Source organism: Mesoplodon densirostris, chromosome 3, assembly GCF_025265405.1.
Source record: "Mesoplodon densirostris isolate mMesDen1 chromosome 3, mMesDen1 primary haplotype, whole genome shotgun sequence".
Classification (NCBI taxonomy): Eukaryota; Metazoa; Chordata; class Mammalia; order Artiodactyla; family Ziphiidae; genus Mesoplodon; species Mesoplodon densirostris.
Genome location: NC_082663.1, coordinates 137,108,682 through 137,131,935, shown reverse-complemented (window position 1 = coordinate 137,131,935; position 23,254 = coordinate 137,108,682). Strand labels below are relative to the sequence as shown.

At 43.9% G+C, this 23,254-nt stretch overlaps 1 protein-coding gene across 1 annotated transcript; it reads right to left on the bottom strand.

Moving 5' to 3' along the window:
- Window positions 1-8,623: 8,623 nt before the first annotated feature.
- LSM11 (LSM11, U7 small nuclear RNA associated) lies at window positions 8,624-22,312 on the bottom strand. The gene is made up of 4 exons (XM_060093728.1): window positions 21,886-22,312; window positions 16,478-16,617; window positions 14,582-14,665; window positions 8,624-13,897 (listed from the first exon to the last, which is right to left on the bottom strand). The coding sequence occupies exons 1-4, from the start codon at window positions 22,310-22,312 to the stop codon at window positions 13,487-13,489; spliced, it is 1,062 nt and encodes a 353-aa protein (XP_059949711.1). The 3' UTR covers window positions 8,624-13,486.
- Window positions 22,313-23,254: the final 942 nt, after the last annotated feature.

The following is a 23,254-nucleotide window of genomic DNA, read 5'->3' as shown; positions in this document are numbered from 1 at the left end:
TGCACAAATTAATTATTTAGGAAAGCACTTTTTACAGTGGGTTTTCATTTAAGTTTTGCCCCTTGATGTATGTGTATAAAAATGACTAATCCATTGGACACTGCTATTGTACTTGTGCATCTATCACTATCTGGCCTTTTTTTAGTAATTGGTTTATTAATTATATCATCTTAATGATCTGTTTAAAATAAATAAACCATTTGCACCATTTCAAAGGTATTTTGTGAGGCCCAGCTGATATTAAAATAGCACCAGCCTTATGTGCTTTTTCAGCAAGTGACCTAATTAGTTAATAAAGTAATTGAATATTAAAAAGGATGTTGCAGGTGATTAAAATTTAAGAGCCTTCAGAATGTTATTAAAGCTATAAATCATACATCACTGTTTTAATTTGCATAGCTACAGAATTACTAATGGTCCCACGTGCACATGGGGCTTGGCAATTAGTCCTTTAACAAAATGTTGGTGATGCTGAGGTACCAAATTCTTTCAACTTCTGTTGATAGCTGCATAGAAACCTGTTTTTGCCAGATTAAATATCTAACTGTTGAAATTGCTGCTTGCTCCCTTTTGACAGGTATAGACATTCATTCACTCAAGAATGAATTGTCCAAGAATTGTTAGGTGTTGGGTATAATGGTGAGCAAAACAGACATGGTCCTAATGGCGTTTATATTCTGGAGTTAGTTGGGCAGAGATACTAGTCATAAACTTCCTTAAATTCACGTATAATTACAAAAGGTAATAAGGAGCTATGAAGGAAAAGTATAGGATTTTGCTGGTGAAATCTGACCTCATCAGCTAGATTAGGGATCAAACACTTAATTCCAGGTGAAGGGGCTGGGACTTCACCCAGCAGGCTGTGAGCTCTTGTTCAAGCAGTAAATCCCTGAAGAACCTGCCAGTGGTGTGTAGGAAGGACTGGCTGGAAATGCTTGTTGTTAACCCAACAGCCATCACTCTTTCCTGGCTATCAGAATTCCAGTTCTGTTTGGGTATAGAACTAGTACTATGCTCAGAGAAAGTAGGCCAAGGCCCAGGGATAAATGATGAGAAGTCCAAACCCATTGTTGTAATCCCATTGCCCTTTGTCTATGATTGGTTTAAGGTAGATGTGTTCTGAGGAACTCAAAGAGGCTTTCTGAAGAATGGAAAAGGAAATATACAAGGAGAACACTCCTCTCCTCTATGCTTTTGGATGTTAGCAAGAGTGGTGGTGCTACTTGGAGCTATAGCAGCCATATTGACACCATGAGGGGGAAGACAAAACAAACGAACAAACAAAGCCACACACACACATACACAAACATACTCCCTAAGCCTGAGGCCTAATATTGTTGAATTGCTAAACCAACTCTAGAAACTTTGGATGTCTTAAAATATGAAAGAATAAATTTAAGTTGAATATTCTGTTACGTGCTGCCTAAAGCATCTTAACTGAACAGAGGAGTCAAAAATGAAGATACTGGAAGCTGAAAGACAAATTAAGAGGCGAATATAACTGTCAGGTGAGCAGTGATAAAATGCTAAGCATGGTAGGGTGGAACAAGAGGAATGGAAAGTAAAGGCAAGAATAGAGTTGAGGGACTTCCCTGGTGGCGCAGTGGTTAAGAATCCACCTGCCAATGCAGGGGACATGGGTTCGAGCCCTGGTCTGGGAAGATCCCACATGCTGCGGAGCAACTAAGCCCATGCACCACAACTACTGAGCCTGCGCTCTAGAGCCCGTAAGCCACAACTACTGAGCCCACGTGCCACCACTACTGCAGCCCGGGTGCCTAGAGCCTGTGCTCTGCAACAAAGAGAAGCCACTATAATGAGAAGCCCGCGCACCGCAACAAAGAGTAGCCCTCGCTCACCGCAACTAGAGAAAGCCCGCCCACAGCAACAAAGACCCAACGCAGCCAATAACTAACTAACTAAATAAATAAATAAATTTATCAAAAAAAAAAAAAAAAAAACAACAGAGCTGAGTCATTGTGGACACAGAATCAACAGAATTTGTCAACTTACTAGTTATCCAAGGTACCAGGTAATGGTAACTGCCATTCACTGAGTATTTCCTATGTTCCAGGCATTATTCTGAGCACTTTACATGCAGCATCTCATGTAATCATTTCAACAACTGTATGAAGTACTATTAGCTGTCACCATGGTTGAATCCTGTTTCAGTCATGCCTTGATTTATCAAGTCAAATCCCAATATCCTTTATTGCTACAAGTGGGGAAAAGCAGATGACTTGCTTCAGACTCCTTGGGAAAGCTGCTGGCTAGACTGCTGCTCCTAACATTTTTCATTTCATAGCACACATAGAAAATGATAATATTAAAGCACACACTGGGGTAAATGCGAGGAGACTCAGGCATCTATATGGGGCTTGGCAAAAGCCTTCACTACTCTTTATTATATAATTATAGGAAAATAAGATTCAAAATTTAGGGAATATTAAATACTGAATTTGTGTAAAATTTCTAAAAAATAATCTCTGAATATAGTTTTTTTTTGTGTGTGTGTGGTACACGGGTCTCTCACTGTTGTGGCCTCTCCTGTTGCGGAGCACAGGCTCCGGACACGCAGGCTCAGCGGCCATGGCTCACGGGCCCAGCCGCTCCGCGGCATGTGGGATCTTCCCGGACCGGGGCACGAACCTGTGTCCCCTGCATCGGCAGGCAGACTCTCAACCACTGCGCCACCAGGGAAGCCCTGAATATAGTTTTTTTAATATCAGATTTTATGCTTGAAATAGCAATTCCTGATGAAGACTTTTAATCCAATCAAGACTTACTAATCATGGTCTCTTCAAATTCTTGATAGTCATCACTAACAATAAATTTTGTTCACACAAGTGATATAAATAAAAGTAAAAAAATTTCTGACACCCTTCCAAATTTTTTACAACTTTTGAGTCATATTTAAAGTGTGTGTGTGCACGCGCACACAGTCGTTCAAAGTAGTTCTTGTGGTTAAAGTAGTCATCAGGTCCACACACAAGGGAAGAAAGCTGATACAACTGCATTCCCAGTTCTTAACATTTTGATTTTCTAATCTGAGTAAGTCTTCTGGCACTTATAAAATGGTCTGGCCCTTTTGTTACTAATTCATGGCTTTCCAAGGATGAGAAAGCTACGAAAGTGGGATAACCCAAGCAGCACTGAAATAACAGGAGTTATTCTTGTGGGTTGTTCTTGTGCAGCAAGAACCCACAAGGTAAGGGAGACATGAAAAGAAAAGGAGAAGCTATTCACCTGCTGACACTTCTACGGCCCTGACAACTTCGTGTTTCCACACTGCTAAAATGTTACACTCTGCCTTATGGTATATTTGAATCCAGATCCCTACATAAGACAGTTTTCCTGGCGGGGCTCATCTCTGGACCTGGAAGCAGGGAGAAAGGACTCTTTGGACTTCACATTCACAAAGACCTCACATACAGACTGTGGCTCTACCTCCAAATGAGGCTATGCACCTGCTCACAGGTACACAGCGAGGACTGGAAGCTGTGCGTGATTCAGCCTGAATTTTACAAATACACCACATTTATGACTCTTTGACATTTCTTCACTATTTTCATGTATTGCGAGCCTCAAATAATGAAAGTGGCCAGGCTCCCTCTCTACCCTGAAGAGGCCCGTGTGTGTCTTTTTATGCGTATTTGTCCTCCAGTGCACATTTTCGTAAGTGGATTGGATGTAACATGTTCAATTAATTAAGGAATACATTTTTTTTTGTGTGTGTGTGGTATGCGGGCCTCTCACTGTTGTGGCCTCTCCCATTGCGGAGCACAGGCTCCAGACGCGCAGGCTCAGCGGCCATGGCTCACGGGCCCAGCCGCTCCGCGGCATGTGGGATCCTCCCAGACCGGGGCACGAACCCGTATCCCCTGCATCGGCAGGCGGACTCTCAACCACTGCGCCACCAGGGAAGCCCAAGGAATACATTTTTATTACCAACACCACTAACGGTTATATCTTGATCTCCATAAGGAACTGGCCAACTGGGGAGATTAGCGTGCATTGGCTCATGACTGGACGGGAACAAAGATGTGTGGTCAACACATCTGCTTTGCACGTTTGTGCTTTGCTTATCATAAAATGGGCGATAATGATAAGGATGTGTAAGCAGCACAGTGTTAATGACAGTGCCGATGGAGAGTGTGAACAAAAGCCATGACTTCTGAGAAAGAGTTGGATGTAAATTAAACCCCAGATTTGTTCAGACTATAGGTTTTATAGCTACACATTTATGGCTATTAGAAAGACCTTTGGTGTTGAAATTCCTGCAAGAATAATTTCATCACTTCAATTGTGAAACTCCCTAGTCACTGATTCCAACTTCTCCCATGGAAGCAACTGCTTTAGAATATTGTTTTTGCTGATGTGACCATTTTATTACAGAACATAGTGTGTATTACGTAACACATGCAGCTTATATCCATGCATTTCATAATACACAGGAGGACACTGATCACTTGTGGCCCAGGAGGTCTTTGCCTATAGTCTGAAGATAAACATTTTAATTTCAATAGTTGCCTATTTATTTTCATGTGTACTTTCAATTTAAGGCAAATTTCCCTATTTTGCACTGATGGTAGTGATGCATAGCTTCTTTTTAAGTGTTAGCTAAAAAGTGAGTCAATGTATAAAACATATCAAATAAATAAAAATGCAGTGGTCTATTTGGGATAAGGCAAAAATCATGGAGATGCTCTGCAAATGACCCAAGTCTTGGAAACCATGGGCTAGGTAATAATAAGAAGGAAGATGTAGGCTTTGGGTTGGGCTTCTGATAGCAATGATGGCCACACATTCATCCTGGAGACCAGTGCCATACACTTGTAAAGCTGCTGCCTGATGCCCCAGGAGCGTGCTTTTCCACGTGACACTAATTGGCCCACACAGGAGTGAAACCATGACCCTTCCCTCATTAGCCACATGCTCAGACCAGCTGAGCTAGCTCGCTCTGGGTCACTGGGGTCCCATGTAGGAAATTACCATTCCAGTGCCCTGTGGTCCTCTCGTAACCCCAACTAATGAATGTCCCGTGGAGCCTAATGTCGTTCCTGGGGGAGCACATAGCTCTCCCAGCAGTGAAGAAGTTGATGACATGCTGAAGTTTTAACCTAGGGAGAACCAACTGAGGAGGCACAGAGAACTCAGGAAGCCTGGGAACAATCTTTCAAACATCTGTGTGTTAGAAAAAAACGACGACAACAAGATTCTGCTGTGTCCATTTGTTTGTCAGGCCTGGCCTCAGGACATGAAATGTAAGCACAGGGAAGTGAAGAAAGCAGCTGAGCATCACACAGCAAGCTTATCATAGCATAAATGACAGTAAGTGCTTGCTGTCTGGGCTGAGCACTTCCTGTCACCAACCCTATAAGGCAGGTGGTATTATCCCTATTTTAGAGATCAGGAAACCGAGGCTCAGAAGTCACTAGTAAGCATCTAAGATAGGGGCTCCTCCTAGGACTGCCATATTCTGGAAATTAATACATCACCAAGTAGAAGGGAAATATTACCAGACAGACAGCTTGCCAAACCTTTCTGCTTGTGCCCCCTTTTAGGTCTCAGGGGAAAAACTGTACGCCTTCAGATAATCTTTATTTTTCTGTTGCTTTAGCACATCCATAGTGTAGCCTTGAGAAGAGGCTTTTTTAAATAAGATGAATAATAAGATTACGAAGGCAAGGCCTAGGGAAAGCATTCTTCCCAGGTTTGGAGAACACTGGAAAGAAAGGGATGGCAGGCTTTCTACATGCATTCTGAAGACCTGGGAAAGCCCACTAGCCACTCCACCTGCCTTTTTAACAAGACTATTGGGTCGATAGCCCTTCCAGGGCCAAACTAACTGGTGGGTGAAATGAAATACCAAGTGGCCCTCACCTGGCAGCCACTCTTGCCAGAGCCACAGCTGGCCCACTGCCCTGGGGCTGCCCACTGCCACGGTCCTTTCTGGGAGCCATGAAGGCCCGTGTGAGTGTCCACTTCCAGCCGAAGATCAGGGCAAAAGGAACTAGAGACACTTGGCACAAAACAAAAGCCCTAGTTTAACTCAGCCCTCTGCTTTCTGATTAGTCTAAGGGGATGACTCAGCTTGTCCTCAAAGCTTCCTACTCAATGCCTGAGAAATTTGATATTTTTAAGGTGCAACTGGCTAACAATCAACTTAAGAGTCAGATAGATAGAGACAGAGTCCCAAATTTGACATTTATTAGCAGGAGAGATGTTGGTAAGTTATTTAACCTGTTTCAGTTCCCTCACATATATACTGGGGATAAAATCTTCCCCTCACAGGGGATGTATCTGAAGAAGGCAATGTGTGTAATACACTTGGCACACAGGGCTCTAATGCTCAAGAATGACAGTACTTCTTATTGCATGCTCTGTCCTCTGCCCTCTCACGGAGAGCAACTGAGTGAAATGTGGTGCAAATTGTCATGGTCCAAAAAGGCATGAAATAAAACTCCTTATTATCATCTTATTTTTAGTTGTTCATTTGAAGACCAGCGTCTAGTTATTTCACATACTGTATTCCTCTTCACCATAGGCTGCTGGGAAATTATTCCTTGACAGAGAGAGGGGAAGGTCTTTTGAAGGCCTTGATGTGAAGTGCTTAGAAGACTTACCAGCACTGCCCACCCACCCCTCCTACCCCCAGTGCCCAGCCTAAAACAACATACTTTCCTGTGTCTATTAGAAATTTTTCTTGCTTGCAGCCTTGGAGTGGAGGCTTAATTCTGGTCATAGAATTGTGAGAGAACTGCAACCGCTCTCATAAATGGGCTCTCAGGCATCAACACTGGAGGAAACTGAATTGTTTCCAAAAGCGAGCCAGCAGCTAAGAAATAAAGGTATCGGGCTTCCCTGGTGGTGCAGCGGTTGAGAATCTGCCTGCTAATGCAGGGGACACGGGTTCGAGCCCTGGTCTGGGAAGATCCCACAGGCCGCAGAGCAACTAGGCCCGTGAGCCACAACTACTGAGCCTGCGCGTCTAGAGCCTGTGCTCCGCAACAAGAGAGGCCGCGACAGTGAGAGGCCCGCGCACCGCGATGAAGAGTGGCCCCCGCTTGCCACAACTGCAGAAAGCCCTCACACAGAAACGAAGACCCAACACAGCCAAAAATAAAAAAAATAAAATAAAATAAATTAAAAGAAGGCTCAACATTAAAAAAAAAAAAAAAGAAAGAAAGAAGGGTATCAAGACAGTTTTCCTGGAGTAATCTACTACCCAGTGGGAAGAGGCCAGGCGGAGTGGACAGTATTCTGAGAAGAAATGAGGAGCCCACAATGTGAGAACAGCAACAGACTCCCTGACATAGTGGACAGTGGCCATCTCTCTCTTCATCACTCTTCCGTAAGCATGTTGGCTGGCTGATTGCCATCGGTCAGGCTTCCTTAACTTCACATTATGTAAATTCAGTAGTGGTAAGAGATGTTTATATTGCCACTTGGGTTGACTATAGTTTGTTTTTCCTTGATTATCTCAGTCCAGACTGGTGAGCATTTAACAATAAATTGTAGCAGTGCCTGGAGATCTGGAGACTCAGGTCCCCCCTGGGACTCTGTAGTTAAACAGTTCTCTTTAAACCACTGCCACCTAGTGGTAACTGAGCAGACTGAAATGCGCTTCACTTATGTCCAAGGAGAGAATGCGGATGGGCAAAAAGGAACTTGTTTTTTCCCTGCCACCCTACCCAGAAAGCGTAGGGAAAGAAGTGACAGAAGATGAATCTCATTCCACTGGCCTCCACTCCCTGCCAATGTTTAACCATCACTGTACATTTTATATGTCAAGCTAGCAGACTCTTCTGACTTTATTTTGACTGATGAGGGCATTTTCATTTATCACAAGCCTTTGAGATATAAAACAAACAAGCAAGGGCCAGAACTGGAGCACGTGGGTCTTGCCTCCCTTTCCTCCACCGTGGTGGTTAGAAACTTCCTGATGTCAGCTGCGCCCAACTTAATGTATTCTTTGAAAGTAGGGAATTGGGTCTTGACAATTAACTTGAGGTTTCCCCCTCTAAGAATCAACGTCATTTTTGTTTCTCCACCTTACTCAGGTGACTCAGCGCTAGAAGCACACAGAGGAGATCAAGTAATCAATGTGGCAAATCTCTGCAGATCAACTTCCTGTACATGCACAGAGGAGCTGGTGGCAAATTCAGATATTCCTGGAAGCGTATGAGGATCAACGAGTCAGACGTGGTAAAATCCTCCGAGGTGAGCAGAGTCAATGGTGATCTCAGCAGGTTGTGAAGAGAGTGGATTAATGCCAGTGAGCTATTAGGTAGAATAAATTCACAGAGCAATTACCACTGCTTGGGGCTTAGAGGAGATAATTCACAACATGGGCCAATTTCCTTTTCTAAGCGTGAACTTCAAATAAACTTGGAACAACAAAGCAACATCAAGGATAGTGATCTAGGTATGTGAGCTCTGGTAAAGAGAAGGCACAAGGTTACAACAATGAGACTGCAGAAAGCCTGAGATGTTTCAGCTTTCTAGATCAGTGTCTTCCCTTGGTAACAGACTCCCCTGCCTCCTTCTCTGCACCCACCCCTCTCCAATCAGCAGACACAAAGCAGCCAGTATATTGTATTAATCATATTTATTACAGTTTCCAGACTCCCATATGACAAATACCTAAAGCAGAAGAACACTGCAAGCTGACGTTACTAGCAGCAACCCACCTAAACCCTTCCTGGGAGGAAGGGTTTAAGTGAATTTAACAATGAGGAGTAATTTCAAGACAAGAATAAAAGTCATGTTTTTTCTTTTAGCAGCTGGTATATGAACAGTGAAACTATAAATACATAGAGTCATCCAGGTTTAGCCTTGTCTAAAAAACATTAATAAGTCACGGTGCAGAGGGGTATCCCCAGGGTTGCCAAACAGAAGGCTAATGCCTTTAGATGTCAGTATGAAATAAGCAAATCACTTTTCAAGACATCACTTACTATCTGCTTTGCTGTCAGGACAACAGAAAAAGAACTGGACAGCTGCCCTAGAACTTAGCTCACACATAATTCAGCCAGATAATCATTGTTTCAATATACCCCTAAATTTTTTTAAAACACTTTCCCCGCCCCCCCGACCGACAGCTCTAAAAACATAACATCAGACATAACATCAGACATTTGCTTGGAAGGACTAAAAATCAAAATCAATTGCAGTGTATTGGGAATAGCTTTTACGGCTTTCCTGAAGGACAGTTCCTATCTCTTCAGAGAATGTTTTTAAAGAAGCACTAACTCTGGTAGTTTATCAAACTACTCTTTATTCTAAATAGATAAGACCAACTGAAGGTTTCAGGTGTACTCTTCCACACACACACCCCCAACCCCCACCAGATCTCCAAACCATCCAAAGCCATTTCTTTACAGAGACCTTTCATTTTTATTAGAGGAGTGCAAGAGAACTTACAAACATCTGAAAAATACTCGAAACACTGACAGTAAAGGAGGCCCAACCCTTCCTCAGAGCCCAGAAAACTGTGACAGGAACCCCAAAGGCTTATCTTAAATCCATCAACTCAATTTGCCAGAAAGTCATGACAGACCACTCACCTTTGCCACACAGGCCTAGATGGGATTTTCTTTCTTTACAATCACTAAGAAAAGCCTTCTGGGAGTTATTGCCCACAAGAACACAGGCTGATGAACAGAAGCTACTGAAAAGGGGTCGACTGCATTCTATATCTGGCACAGGAAAAGGAAAATGAAAACATCTGGAAACCGTTACATGTATACCATGATACTCTTAGGTGAATCTTTACCTTCCCTCAGCAACCATTTCATTCAGAAAAAGTACACAACGGCTTAGAAAGCTTTGGGGCAGCACCAGTGACAGCTAGCTGTCTTTGAATAATTTTAATTTTTTCCTAAAGGCAAAATTAAGAGAAATTTAAAGACGTAATTTACAGAACAGATTCTATTTCATGGTTTTGCCCATGTCAGCTGCTATGGAAACAGTACAAACAGAAATACAAATATCCACTCTACATCAGGTTCGGTTTCCATTTTTTCTCAAGGGATAGAAGCAGTACACCTAGGTTTCTGTAAGGCCTCTGAGGATGAGGGGCAGCTCGTAGCTCATGGCCTGACAACCTCTAGAAGCACTCCTGGACTATCTCACCACGAGGATAGGTAAAGCCCTTCTTCATTCGCTAACGACTCGAGCAAGGATTCCTATGCACCTAGACTTTAATGCTAATGGTTTCTAGGCTTTCTGCCTTGACATGCGCCATGCACGGAGAGCAAGGAACCAACTAGTCCAAGGCCACCTGTCTTAGACACTGATAACTCCAGCTAACCATCGCACCAACGGCCCACCTGTCATAAATGGTCTCTGAGAGGAAGCAGAAATACTTCCCAAATACTAGCACAAACAACCTAAAGTACAGTCTCTCCTAGTGGTGAAGCAGTAGAAACATCTCTGTGTACAAAGAATGGCTCATGAAATCGTTCTGGGGGTGCAGCCACACCTTCCATTTCTCGATCCCTTGTTACTTCCTAACAAAGCTGGATACTCCTGAGAAGACCTCAACGAAGTGTACAGGTCTGCCCTGTGAACCGCCCTGAACACACACTGCCATGTCTAGAGATTACGTTGAAGAATCAACGTTCAATGTTCAAAAATAAGTACTGGTGTCTCCAGCCCAATCCCTAGAGAACACCAGAAGCCAGGTTTGCTGTATTTTGGCTGCTTAGGACCCCCTTGACAAGTTGATGGGGGGCCTCCAGAAATCTACCATTCTGGCTGTTACTTTCCCCTTTTCTTTTCTTGCCTTCTGAGGAAGACTTCAGCTATTTCCATAGCAACTTATTTAAATGTCCTAGATGATCACATTTTTGAGCAGCATATACATTTTCAGGACATATTTTTCATTCCTTTTGAACAATCTCTCCAATAATACAGAAAAAGCAATGATTTAAAGAGTTTACTTCTCTAAAAATATGGTTATCATGCTTTGTACACAACAGCATATTTACTAGATAATACTCACTCCAGAGTCACTGTCCAAACCAAACAAATAAATGGGTGTATATGGGCATATAAGACAGATGACACATAGTTTTAAAATAATTTTCAGATCCAGAATTGGTAAGTTGGGCAGAAAAGCAGTAAATCAATCCTTATATGGATACATGAAAATTAAATGCAAACTAGGAAACGAGCATGTGTTTAAAATAAATCAGGTTAGATTTAATCAGGCACTACAATGAATGGAAATTGATTATACTCCTTTTGATTCCAAATTTCCACTTTATTGGGAAAATCTAGTAACCATTACAGCTTCTAGCTGAGGGACAAGAGGACAGACAGCTGGCAACTGCCAAACAGGGAGGACTGGTAAAGAGGTAGAGGCAGGGGTGCCTGATGATTAAACAAGACAACTACTAATTGGGGAACTGAGATTTTAGACATACGGTTTAGAAGAGATTTAGACTGGCAGATTCCAAAGATAATTGTTCACGAGCGTTTGTAACCCAGAACTTCTCTAAATGTTTAGTGCACCTAATCTGGCTCTAAAGAGTATATTTTAAATGCATTTTGAAACAAAATCAAATAAACAAAACAAAACAACTTCCACAGATGCCCCTTTGGGGATGCGTTGTTTTTAGGTGCGCATCCTTCCTTCGGTGCTGTTATATAAACCCCTCAGAAAGTGCAGTAGAATTCCCTCTCATCGTGACCAGAAGAGGGTGGGGGCTGGGATGTGGGGGGGCAGCAAGGAAATGCCCCTCTTCCTTTACTGAAGATACTCTTCTGAGCACTTCCATTGTCCCTTAGGAGGAAGGAACGGAACATGGAAAACAGTTCCTGAAGATATCACTGCTTTTTGATGATGACAAGGTCGTAACAGTGACACCTATGGAGATTACTCTCTGATATTATATAGCACCTACCTTGCTCATGAAACACTGAACTTTTACCAAGCTAATGAAACAGGGTGAGTAAAAATCACTCATGGCACTTACACGTGTTAAAAGACTTTAGAATGCCTTCCCCAAATTCTTTTACTCAGTGCCCCTGTGAGGTAGGTGTCTGGTGGGAAAAAACTGAGGCACAGAGGGGTTAGTCTGCTCTCCTCTCACTACATGATGAGCCAGAGTCCCAGCTCCTTGAACTTGATTCACCAGCTTCTCAGAAGGCTTATTTAAGTAACACAACAAATACAGCAGAGGAAGTTTTTCTTTTCAAACGTTTTAACTAGTTAGTTATTTATCATTCTCACTTTGAACCTAAGTTATCTAAAATAAAACCAAATAATGTATAAACTAACAAAACAAAAGGTCAACATTGCCTAACAGTCTGTGTCAAGATATAGCCTATTTTGCACTGGTGATTGGAAAAGCATATGGTTCAAGTAGAAGTAGTAGCAGGTGGTCTAGTGTTCCTGTTACTCAAGCCGGGCTGAGTAAAGTGTCCCTTACAGACACCACCGCTGTACTTTGTGAGAACCTCTTTGGCCTGACACAAGGGAATAAAACTCCACCCCTGTTTCATGGAAACCATCCTAAAAGATACTCTAGACAGGGGCCAGCCCTGCCTGGAAAGAGTACTCTCAGCCACATGATGAGTGTGTATTATTGAGTCCACGCAGAACTCTTTAAAGCCAGACATGAAGGTCACAGTCTCCTGACATAAAGCTCACAGGACAGGTCACACTATATACAGAGGGGCAATACACAGGGTACATGCACTAGCACCATGCCACAGAAGTGAAAGAGAAGGATAACAGCATCTTAGAGTCCCATCTGGTACACCATCTGCAGAAGCTATCTCTGGCAAGAGGAAGACCAACAACGAGGTCCCATATTTCTTTCCATAAAGTGGAGAGGGATAAAAACACAGCATTCATTGCTTGATGCTTTGAGCATACCACCTACCCAAATTTCACTCGTATATAAATTGGTGGGCTTCTTACATCTTATAGATATTAAAAGGTAACAAATTACATTTCTTGATCAAGAGAGAATGGTGTAGAGCAAAATTCAAAGGTCAGTTACAAGATGTGGGTTCAGGGCTCAGGGTGATTTATACTGCTACTCTTAGAAACAAATTTATGAGTACTCAGGGCACTAGCTTTTAGAAATGAGATCATTCTTTTTGAGGTGGTTTTTTCCTTCACCGTGCTACAGTGTCTGTGGAGTGAATTCAATTCATTCCATGCTCCCTAATTCAAATCTAGTATTTGGTTTGAGTGTCTGAAGTAGACCACGATACCAAGTAAGATGCATGTACCTCTGTACAGCTTTTGCCTTGATATTAATGCAAACACCCACCCACCCTCTCAAGGCCTGTTTCCCCTTCAGGGACCTCATCTCCCAGAGGGCCCGAGCCTGGCTCTATGCTCTGCACATGCCAGACCAGAAGGAATCATTCCAACTCATAGCTTCACTGGGATACTAGGATATAGCATAGCAGCGATTCATGCATTTTATTTCTAAAAACCAAAGCTCAAGTGAGGCCGAGCTGGTCACTGTGCAAGATGAACCAGCAGGACATTCTCGCCTCGAATGAAAATCTGATTTATGTGTCGAGTGAATACCTGCTGGTAATCCACTTTGGGCTTTCGCTTTTTCTTACGGGGCTGGCCCCTGGAAAGGGTGGTGGCCCTGGAAAAGGTACCTCCCGCACTCGACCCTTCTGTCTGTGTAGTCCTCCCTGACAGCTCTGACCTGGACTCCTCCCTTGCCGATGCCTGCAGGGAGGAAGGGACGGAGCGGGAACGCTTGCGTGAACCCCGGTCAGTGTCTCCTCGTCCCCACACTGAAGCCATCTTCCAGGTGGATGTCTGGGAGCATCTGGACAGAGTGGAGTCTTCAACTGCAGACTTGGAATCTGTTTCCTTCTTGGAGGAATCCTGCAGTTTTAGTCGATCAAAGAGCTATAAGGAAAGCAATGACAAGTATTAGCCTTCCCTTTAGCTTACAACATCCCTCTTTCAATATGTAGAAGACAGACTAGATTCCTTTATCATGCTCTGTGGACTGCTTGCTTTGCAACTTTTAAAAAGTTAGTGGGCTTCCCTGGTGGCGCAGTGGTTGACAGTCTGCCTGCCAATGCAAGGGACACGGGCTCGTGCTCCAGTCCGGGAGGATCTCACATGCCGCGGAGCGGCTAGGCCCGTGAGCCATGGCCGCTGAGCCTGCACGTCCAGAGCCTGTGCTCCGCAACAGGAGAGGCCACAACAGTGAGAGGCCCGCGTACCGCAAAAAAAAAAAAAAAAAAAAAAGTTAGCAACGAATTTTCTATTTCTAGCCATAATTCAGATAAATCAATAAATATGTCAAGAGAAAAGGCACCCGCTTTTTCTATGGTATAAAACTGAAAGACTTTTAAACCTTATGAAGTAACTTGCTGTTCAAACAATATGCAAGTAAGAAGCAGAGACTCATTTTTGATTCGCTGGATGCACGGGAAGAGACTAATGAAGACCGTGGTCCAGGCACACCTGGTTGATAGCAATAGGGCTTTTCCACTTGGAAACCCTGGTCCCTGGGCTCAGTGATCTTAATTCCTAAGCTTGAAAGCATGTTGGGTACTCAGAAAGTCAGGGGAAACTGCCTACCCTAGTGAGAGTCAATGAAGAATCCCGTTCATATGCTTTGCCTAGAACAGGTTTTCGGTAGGTCTCATCCACATCAGTAAGTGCCTAGAGAAAAACAGACCAAAGGGGGGAAAATAAGGTAGCATTCAAATATTATTTTTATATCCTTCAGGAAAAAATTTAAAAGGCAGAATAACATCTAATTATAGCAGAACTAACCTTAACAGGTGACTCAGCTCTTGGGCAGAAACAAATGGTAATACATGGCACCCTCTGAAGAGGAATTCCAAACGGCTATGACCATGTAAGATGGGTTTCCCCTATGGTAAGGTGCCTTTACTAACGCAGGGTAGAGGTTCATAAATTTCAGGGAGCATGAATATCTAGGAAGTTTATTAAAATAGAAATCTAAGGCTATCCTCCTAGAGATTCTTCATCCTGGGATGAAGAGCCTAGGAACTTTCTATTTTAACCAAAAACCCCATGATTCTGATGCAGGACAGCCTCAGACCACACGTTAAGAAACACTACTGCTGCTTTTCCCTTTTCAGTCTGTATGTCTTATGACAGGAATTAATAGAGATTAACCAGGGTAACACATAGAATTGCTGGTGAATTCTTGCTGTGGAGAGATCAACCTCACAGGACAGCTATTAGGATCAAATCAGATCAGGTATGAGAAATTACTTTGAAAAGTGTGAATCACCCTACAAATATAAGCTGACAGTATTACGATTACCACCACTGTTATCAAATATATTCTTTTAAATCTTTTCCTTCAAAGGTAAAATTATAATAAAATATTTTCCCTACACTTTAGAGATGAGAAAACTGAGGCTCAGAGAAATTACTTGGCCTAGAGTCACACAGCTACCAAATGGTGAAGCTGGGATTCAAATCCAGGTGTTCTGATTCCACACAGCTTAAAACATGGTCTCCGAAGCCAGAAAGGATAAAGTCATGGTCCTTTCACTTACTAACAGTGTGATCTGGGACCAATCTTCTAAAATCGCTAGCCTCAATTTCTTCATTTGTGAAATAAAACAGTGATAGACCTACAACTCATTCATTGAGATATTATATATAAAGCCCTTAGCACAGTATCTGGCACATAGCAAGTGCTTAGTAAGTATTAGCAACTATTATTATTATCCAAGTTATTTTAACTGCCTCATATTATAGTTGTGCTATAATATATCCCTTCTCTCCTACAAATGTTTAGTAAATAGACAGTAAGTCTCTAGAAGACTGAGGGCACGTGGTACACTCCTTCACAAGGAAACACTATGCAAAGTGTCTGGCTTATTAATATGTCTGCTTCCCCTCTATCCACATCTGTCTTTCCGAAAGCTGTAAAGTAAAAGTTCCTCTCTGCAATTTCTGTACCTAGCACTGTGCCCAGCCAAAGTGGGAAGACAGCAAATATTTTTAAATGAATGAAAAATAGTTGGTAGGAGATCACCATAAAATTACTAAAAGATGAAATGAGTAATTATGCCTTAAGGCTAGATTTCTCAACCCTGGCACTAATAACATTTCGGACCAGATAATTCTTTGTTGCTGGGCGGGGGGGCGGTGTTTTGTGTACTGTCGGATGTGCAGCAGCAGCAGCAGCAGCAGCCCTGGCCTCTACCCACTAGATGCCAGTAGCACCCCATCCCACAGTCGTGACAATCAAAACAAATGACATTGCCAAATGTCTCTGGGAAGGAGGAATGGGCAAAATCACCCCAAGTGAAAGCCTCTGTCTTTGGGAAAAGCAATAAAAAGAACGTTTTTGTTGTTGCCCAAGAGAGTGCAAAGATTCTAGCTCCTCTGGGAAGTTATTCTGGGGGTTTTGCTGAATAAGGTCCTTGAGATATATGAAAAATTTAATCCCTAGAAGGTTCTCCAGCCCCTTGAGAAAGGTTTAATTACCATATTCCAGAACTTGTCAAATGCAACAAGGAAGCCCGTACAGACGCCCCGAAGTCCCTTGAAAGTGCGGATGTGAACATTCACCTTCACCCCCTCCCGGATACAACGATGGAGTTCACCCAGAGGGCTGCCTTCGTGCACTGAAACAAGAAGAAAAGTCAGCACAGCATGAACACCTGCTCTCATTCCTAGAATTAACAACCAAGACCACCCAACCATCTCCAGCAACACAAGGCAACACGGTGTAGTGTCAACCACACCACAGGAGCAGGAAGGCCCAGTGGGCAAAATGGCTAGCGTAGGCAACACACACTGAATCGAAACAAGATTCCCTGGAACGTGGATAAACGAGCTGTATGGCTACCATCCAAATGTTTCACTACCTCTCTACCCTATTTCTATGATGTCACTGATTCTAAGAGGCACCATGATTTTAAAACTTTTTTGGGCAAAAAAGAAATACTACATTAAATGTGCTCATCAGCAGCTAGATTCTTCTCAGTTCTATGCCCTGTTAAGACAACCTTTTTCAGGATAAATCTCATGAACCACATATCCAGCTTGAGCCTTCCAAAGAACAAAAACCCTCGTCATAGGTTTAAAGGAAATGAACCATGTCACTCATTTGCCCTGAAACACATGCAATCGTCTAAGAAATAATGGCCTTTTGGCCTCCCCAGTCTGAGCTACTTCGTGCACGAGCTCTCTGGGGTCACTAGTGTTTCAGTGTATACCATCTTTACACTAGGAGGAAGAGGCCTGGTTGTATTCCAAGCCTTGCTGGTGTAAAGGCACCTGCTGAGCATCTGACTTTTATGACATTGCTGATAAGCATCATATAAAAAGAGCAGTATGACAACTCATGGGAGGAATGCTGGGATGATAAACTGCAGATTTTACTATGATGGACTCTTTTTTTCAGAGCTTGGGAGCAAGGTTGAATTTTATTTTTATTATTTCATGTTAACTTAGCCTTCAAAATATGCTGGCTATACTACATAAAACCTCCCTAAAGAAAACTGCGCGAGCACACGCATGCACACACACACTCTCTCTCTCTCTCACAGTCACATTCACACTCACACATACACAGTCTCATTCTTCCCCCCAAGTTTGCAAGGCACAATTCTTTGGAAGTTATTGTCATTGATAGTAAACAAACCAAAAATCTCTGTTTTGTTTCTAGCGGCATCAAAGAGAACAAAAGTCTTGCACTTCAACTTGGATAACTAAGGTGGTTACTCTTAACCTCCTTACCCCTCACTCATGGATTGGCTTATAAATGATGGCAGTGATAAGTTAACACAAGAAGATATGCTTGGATTAAGTGACTTAGCACCCTCAGATTGAGGGTTCAGCAAGAAGGCACAGTTGGAGGCAGAGTGACAGAAACAGTGGCCTTGGAAAGGAACATGAGAACCTTGGTCTGATCTTCATCACCTATCCCTCCTCTAGCCATCTTTTAAAATTCTTTGAACCTTTGACATATAAGGATGTATGTACATATATCTGGATATGCGTTATAGACAGTGTCAAATCAAGCATTGTAAACAACTTTTAGGTCATTATAACTAGTTGTGTGAACTTGGCGAACAACTTTTCCTCTATAAGCCCAAATGTCCTCATTCATAAAATGAGGTTAGACTAGTTAACTTCTAGAGTCATGTAAGGAATAAGCCTTTATAGCTCAATTTCTTAGAAACTGATCACAATGCCTGGATTACTCCGTTTACCTATACACATTCACTCCCCTTTCTCACCATACACGTATATGTTCCACAAAGGGTGGAAAGACCACTCTTTTTCTAACTTGAAAGAAAATAGGGGCATCACTTCTCCCCATGCACCCCCAAATCAGAGAGAAAGGACAGGCATGTATCTTAACAACTGTCTCTTATTCTAATTAAATGGCAAACTCAGGTTTTCCACCCTCACATCTGTACTTTTCTTTTGATTTTTTTTTCTCCCAAAGATTTAATAAGGTGTAATTCCAGGGAGTATTTCTCTCCTTATGTGATCAAAAATACAACACTAGCACCAGCTATCAGAGCAAAACACCAAGACAAAAATGAACTTCACATTCTGAATCAGAAGGCACAGTCTGAATCTCTTTGCAGCAGTGTTTGTGACAAACTCCAAATGGATATGAGCCAGGCTTCTAGATATATATATATAGATAGATACACACACACAGACACACACACACACACATATATATACACATACACATATGCCTTATCTTTGAAAAAGTTATTCTTCCAAATCCCGCTCTCCATTGCCATTACTCTTGGGCCACACCCTTACAAATCCAGGTCATTTTTAACCCCACTCTTACTTTTCCCTCCTTGTAGCCAATACTAAGTCCAAACAATAGATTCTCAATAACTAAGACCTGCCCTTTCTTTTCTCTTTCCACAACCAACAATACAGTCCAGAGCCCATCACATGATTGGTTCACTTCAAGAGTCTCCTAGCTCCCCTCCTTCACATCAGCAACAGCATCATCATCACTGTCACCAACATTACCACCAATGACTGAGCCCTCAGTATGGGCCAGACCCTATGGTAAGTTTAACTTTATACACATTATTTAATCCTCACAACTCAAACAGGTTTAAATTTGCTCAAAGTTACTTACCTAGTAAACAGCTGAACCAACAGTCAATACTGGCAGGCTATATGCATTCTGACCTGGGGCTTTTAATTATGACAGTCTAAAACTAATAATAACCACCACAACAATCTACACCAATAAAAACAGTGACATTTAATACTCACTGAGAATTCCCCTACATGCTAGGCAACATTACAATTGTAAACCTTTAAATGTGTTAACTAATTTAAACTTCACAACTGGATTCTATTATGGTCCTCACTTCACTTATGAGGAAACTGAGGCCCCAAAGAGTTTAAGTAACTTGCTTAAAGTAAAACAGTTGGGAAGTGGGGGAGCAAGTATTCAAACCTAGGCAGTCAAGCCCCTGAGCCTGTGCTCTAGTCTACCTCCCCAAACACATTTTACTACTAGAAACTCAGCAATTAGAAACATTTGCCCTACAAAGCCTTTTGCTTAAGAATATACACCATGGTTCCCACTCTCTCTCATAACAAAGTCAAAGGAAAACTCTTTGACTGGTCTTCAAAACATTCTGGCTACCAATCCCTTTCTGGACCCAAATTCAGTTCTCATTGATCTGGACACAAACCACATATGCAGCACCTTCGACCCACCAAAAAAAAAAAAAAAAAAAGCAAGCAAGGAAACATTAGAATGTACTCTTCCTCTCCTGAGACTAGCATAATGGTTAAGCATATAGCCCCTGGACTGGGACAACCCAGGATGAGTGGCAAACTGACTAGTTTCGTGATGCTGGGCAAGAAGTTGAACTCAATGAGTGTCAGTTTCCTCATCTATAAAAGTGTATCCAAGGGTAAAATGAGATGCAATGCATCTAAAGGGCTTAACACTGTGTATAGCACCTACTGGCTCAATAACAGTAGCTATAATTGACAATAAAGTTATCACCTGACTTACAAAGGGGCACGAGGAAACTTTTTGGTGCGGATTTGCTCTGTATCTTGATTGTGGTGGTGATTTCACGACCATACACTTGTCAAAACTCACTTTAAAAGAGTGAATTTTGCTATGTGTATATTATACCTCAATAGTCTGATTTTTAAATAATTGCTGTTATCTTCAACCATGCCCTTCCTTAACTTCAAGACTTAAAGCTGACCTCATACACGAACTATTTCTTGAAAAAATCTAATCCTCACCCATGCTTCTGTACTTTTTTTGCTTTCTGAATGAAGGTCATCAACTCTTTGTGCTATCTACTCATCTTTACCATGTACACCCAAGTGTTTCCAGTGGTGGGATTAAAATTTTCAGTGCTGAGGACACATTCTGAGACTTTGATTCCAAGTATATATTTATCATGGGAAGTCAATAAAGTTGGCTTTCACACACTTGCATACCAATAATACAGCAAAGTGCTCCACAGATAAAGGCAAAACCACCCACCACATAGAAATATGTCTTTTCTCTTGAAAAATCTTGGAAGCAAAGCAATGATTGGCAAAATGGAAATAAATGTTACAATCTGAGACTTGGAGTGCATTTCAAAGATCTGATAGTGGCAAAAAAGTATGGGCAAAATAAGGTGCCCCAAACTGCTCTTAATTTAGGAACATGCATAATCTATCTTTGTGCCACTGCTGGTCAAGCAAACTGGAGTAAACCCTAGCTTATGCAGGGATGCTCCGGCATAGTAAATCATCCGACAAAGGCACCCCTAACAGCACTCAGCTTTTCAGGATGTTTCTCTCTTAACAAACACATTTCTAGAAATGAAACAAAATATTCCTTTGCTTAGCACAACCCTCCATTCCAAAGGCAGTGATTCAATAATGCCAAGATTTAGCTATCAGGATACAGATGCTCTGAATGGCTAAGTAGGTCATTGTGCTCATGGGGCAGATGTCAGAACTGCTTGCCAGATGACAAAGATATAACCCTGGGCTGTTTTTATTCCATTTACACAAGACCTAACACACATTAGCAACTTCTGCTGTTTACAGCTTTACTCTAAGGATCTATTAGGAGGCTGCAAGAAATTCCCTTGTGCCATTTACACCTTCAGAACATAAAATAACCTGTGCATATGGTAGTATGAGCCTGACAGACACAGTCCTGCACTCACCCTGGCAGAGTGGCTGTAAAATAGTGTCTGTGCTTTACTGGCATTTTGTGCCTGCTGCATTCCAGGACTTGTGATTTGCTAATGTGAACATATGTATATCAACACCCTGCAGCCCTTCTCCTGCTTACAGCACTGAGAACGAGCTGTCACTTAATGTGCAGGGGTTGTGGGATTATGTCTCCTATGCTACCTGAACAGATCTCCTCACACTGCATCCCAACATCCCCAAATCTCAATGACCAAGCACTCTCCCTCCCCTAATATTGGCTGTGCCCTCCCCCCCGCACCGTGCGTGGTCCCAAGACCTCAACACCTCTGCAAACCCTCCCTGTGATGTCCCGTTTCCAGGCCCACCACCTCTCCAGACCCCCCATCACTCCTGCAGATCCTTTCTGCAGGCTCCTCATCACCTCTGTAGGCTGTTCCGTGGACCCCATCACCTTTATGCACGTTATCCAAGCAGACACTCCCCACGGCTATTTATTACCTCTACAGCCTTACCACTCTTCCCCCGCAGCTCAGGCAAACCCTTCTTCACTCCTCAAGCTGATCCTCCCCACGGTCGCTGATTATCTCTTCAACCTTCATCAAGACCCTCCCCCATACACGTAGACCCGCGCCAAGCCGCTATCACCCCGCAAACGCCTCCAGGGCCGCTGCCTTCTCGACAGCTGGCCCGGCCCCAGCCCCGCCCGCCGGACTCACAGGGCATTCTCGTGAGCACGTTGCGCGGCGCCTTCCTGCTCCGACCCGGACCCCGCCGCCGCGCCCCGGCGGCCCCGTCCCCTTCCTCCTTGGCCACCATGAGGCGGCGGAGGCGCTGGATGCGCTCGGGGTCCGGGGCGGGGATGTCCGGGCGGCGGCGGGTCCTGCCCAAGGGCCCGGCGGCGGCGGTGGCCGCGCCCCGCGCCCGTCCGCGCCCGCCGCCCCGGCACCCGGTCCTGAGGAAGCTCTCGTACTCGGCCAGGTTGTTGAAGCAGGGCGCGTTGGGGTAGGGGATGGGAGGCAGGCGAGGCGCGTACAGGGCCAGCAGTGGGTCGAAGCTGTCAGAGCTGACATCCAACCGCGGGCTGGGCGGGCGCGCAGGGCTGCCGGCGCGAGCCGACCTCGCCCCCCTCTCCCGCTCCTCCATGTTTGAAAGGCCCGCAAGCCGAGGCCGATGGGAAGGAGAGGGGGGCCGCCAGAGGGCGGCACTGCGCAGCCGCGACGCGGGTCTCACTGCGCCGGCCTGGCCGCCAGGGGGCAGCATCTGCCCGCGCTCTGCGTCTCCGGGGGTGTGGCGAGCGGCTGCGACCCGCCCGGCCCTCGCAGCGCATCGGCGTTCGGGGAAGTGGTTAATTTGCTCTAACGCAGTGTTTCCCCCATCTATATCATTATCATTTTGGGTGTTTCCTAGTGGTGCGGATTCCCTGGGGGTGGAGCCCGGGCCCGGCATCTTAACAAGCTCCCCAGGTGTTTCTCTGCTCTCTGGAACTGCGCTCTACTAGCTTGCGCTGGCGGGAAGCAGTGGGAAAGAGGGCAAAGAATGCCCTAGTTTGCTCTCATGCTGGGTACCACTGGGGTTTAGCCTAGGTGGCCTCCAACTATTTAGCTTCTCTGGCTCTTTACATTCTCATCTGAGATATAGAAGTGGTTGCCTACCTCACAGAATTGTCCAAAGAATGAAGAGATACTGCATATAGAGCGCATAATAAATGCTCTGTGAATGTTAACTAATGTTGGTTACGTGTACAACGAAACTGAAGGATGATGGGTGGACCCTGGTACTGCATCTCCTACACCCTCTGCAAAAAGAAATTTACGCACACACCAGAAAGACGCTAGTATTAAGGCAAATTCACTATCACTGATCTTGTAAGCATTGCTAAGCACCTGGAGGAAATGAGGATGCCGCAATTGGGGGACAAGATAATGCAAGATTTTCAAAACCTGGTTGCAGGGCTTCTCTGGTGGTGCAGTGGTTGAGAGTCCGCCTGACGATGCAGGGGATATGGGTTCGTGTCCTGGTCCGGGAAGATTCCACATGCCGTGGAGCGGCTGGGCCCGTGAGCCATGACCGCTGAGCCTGTGCGCC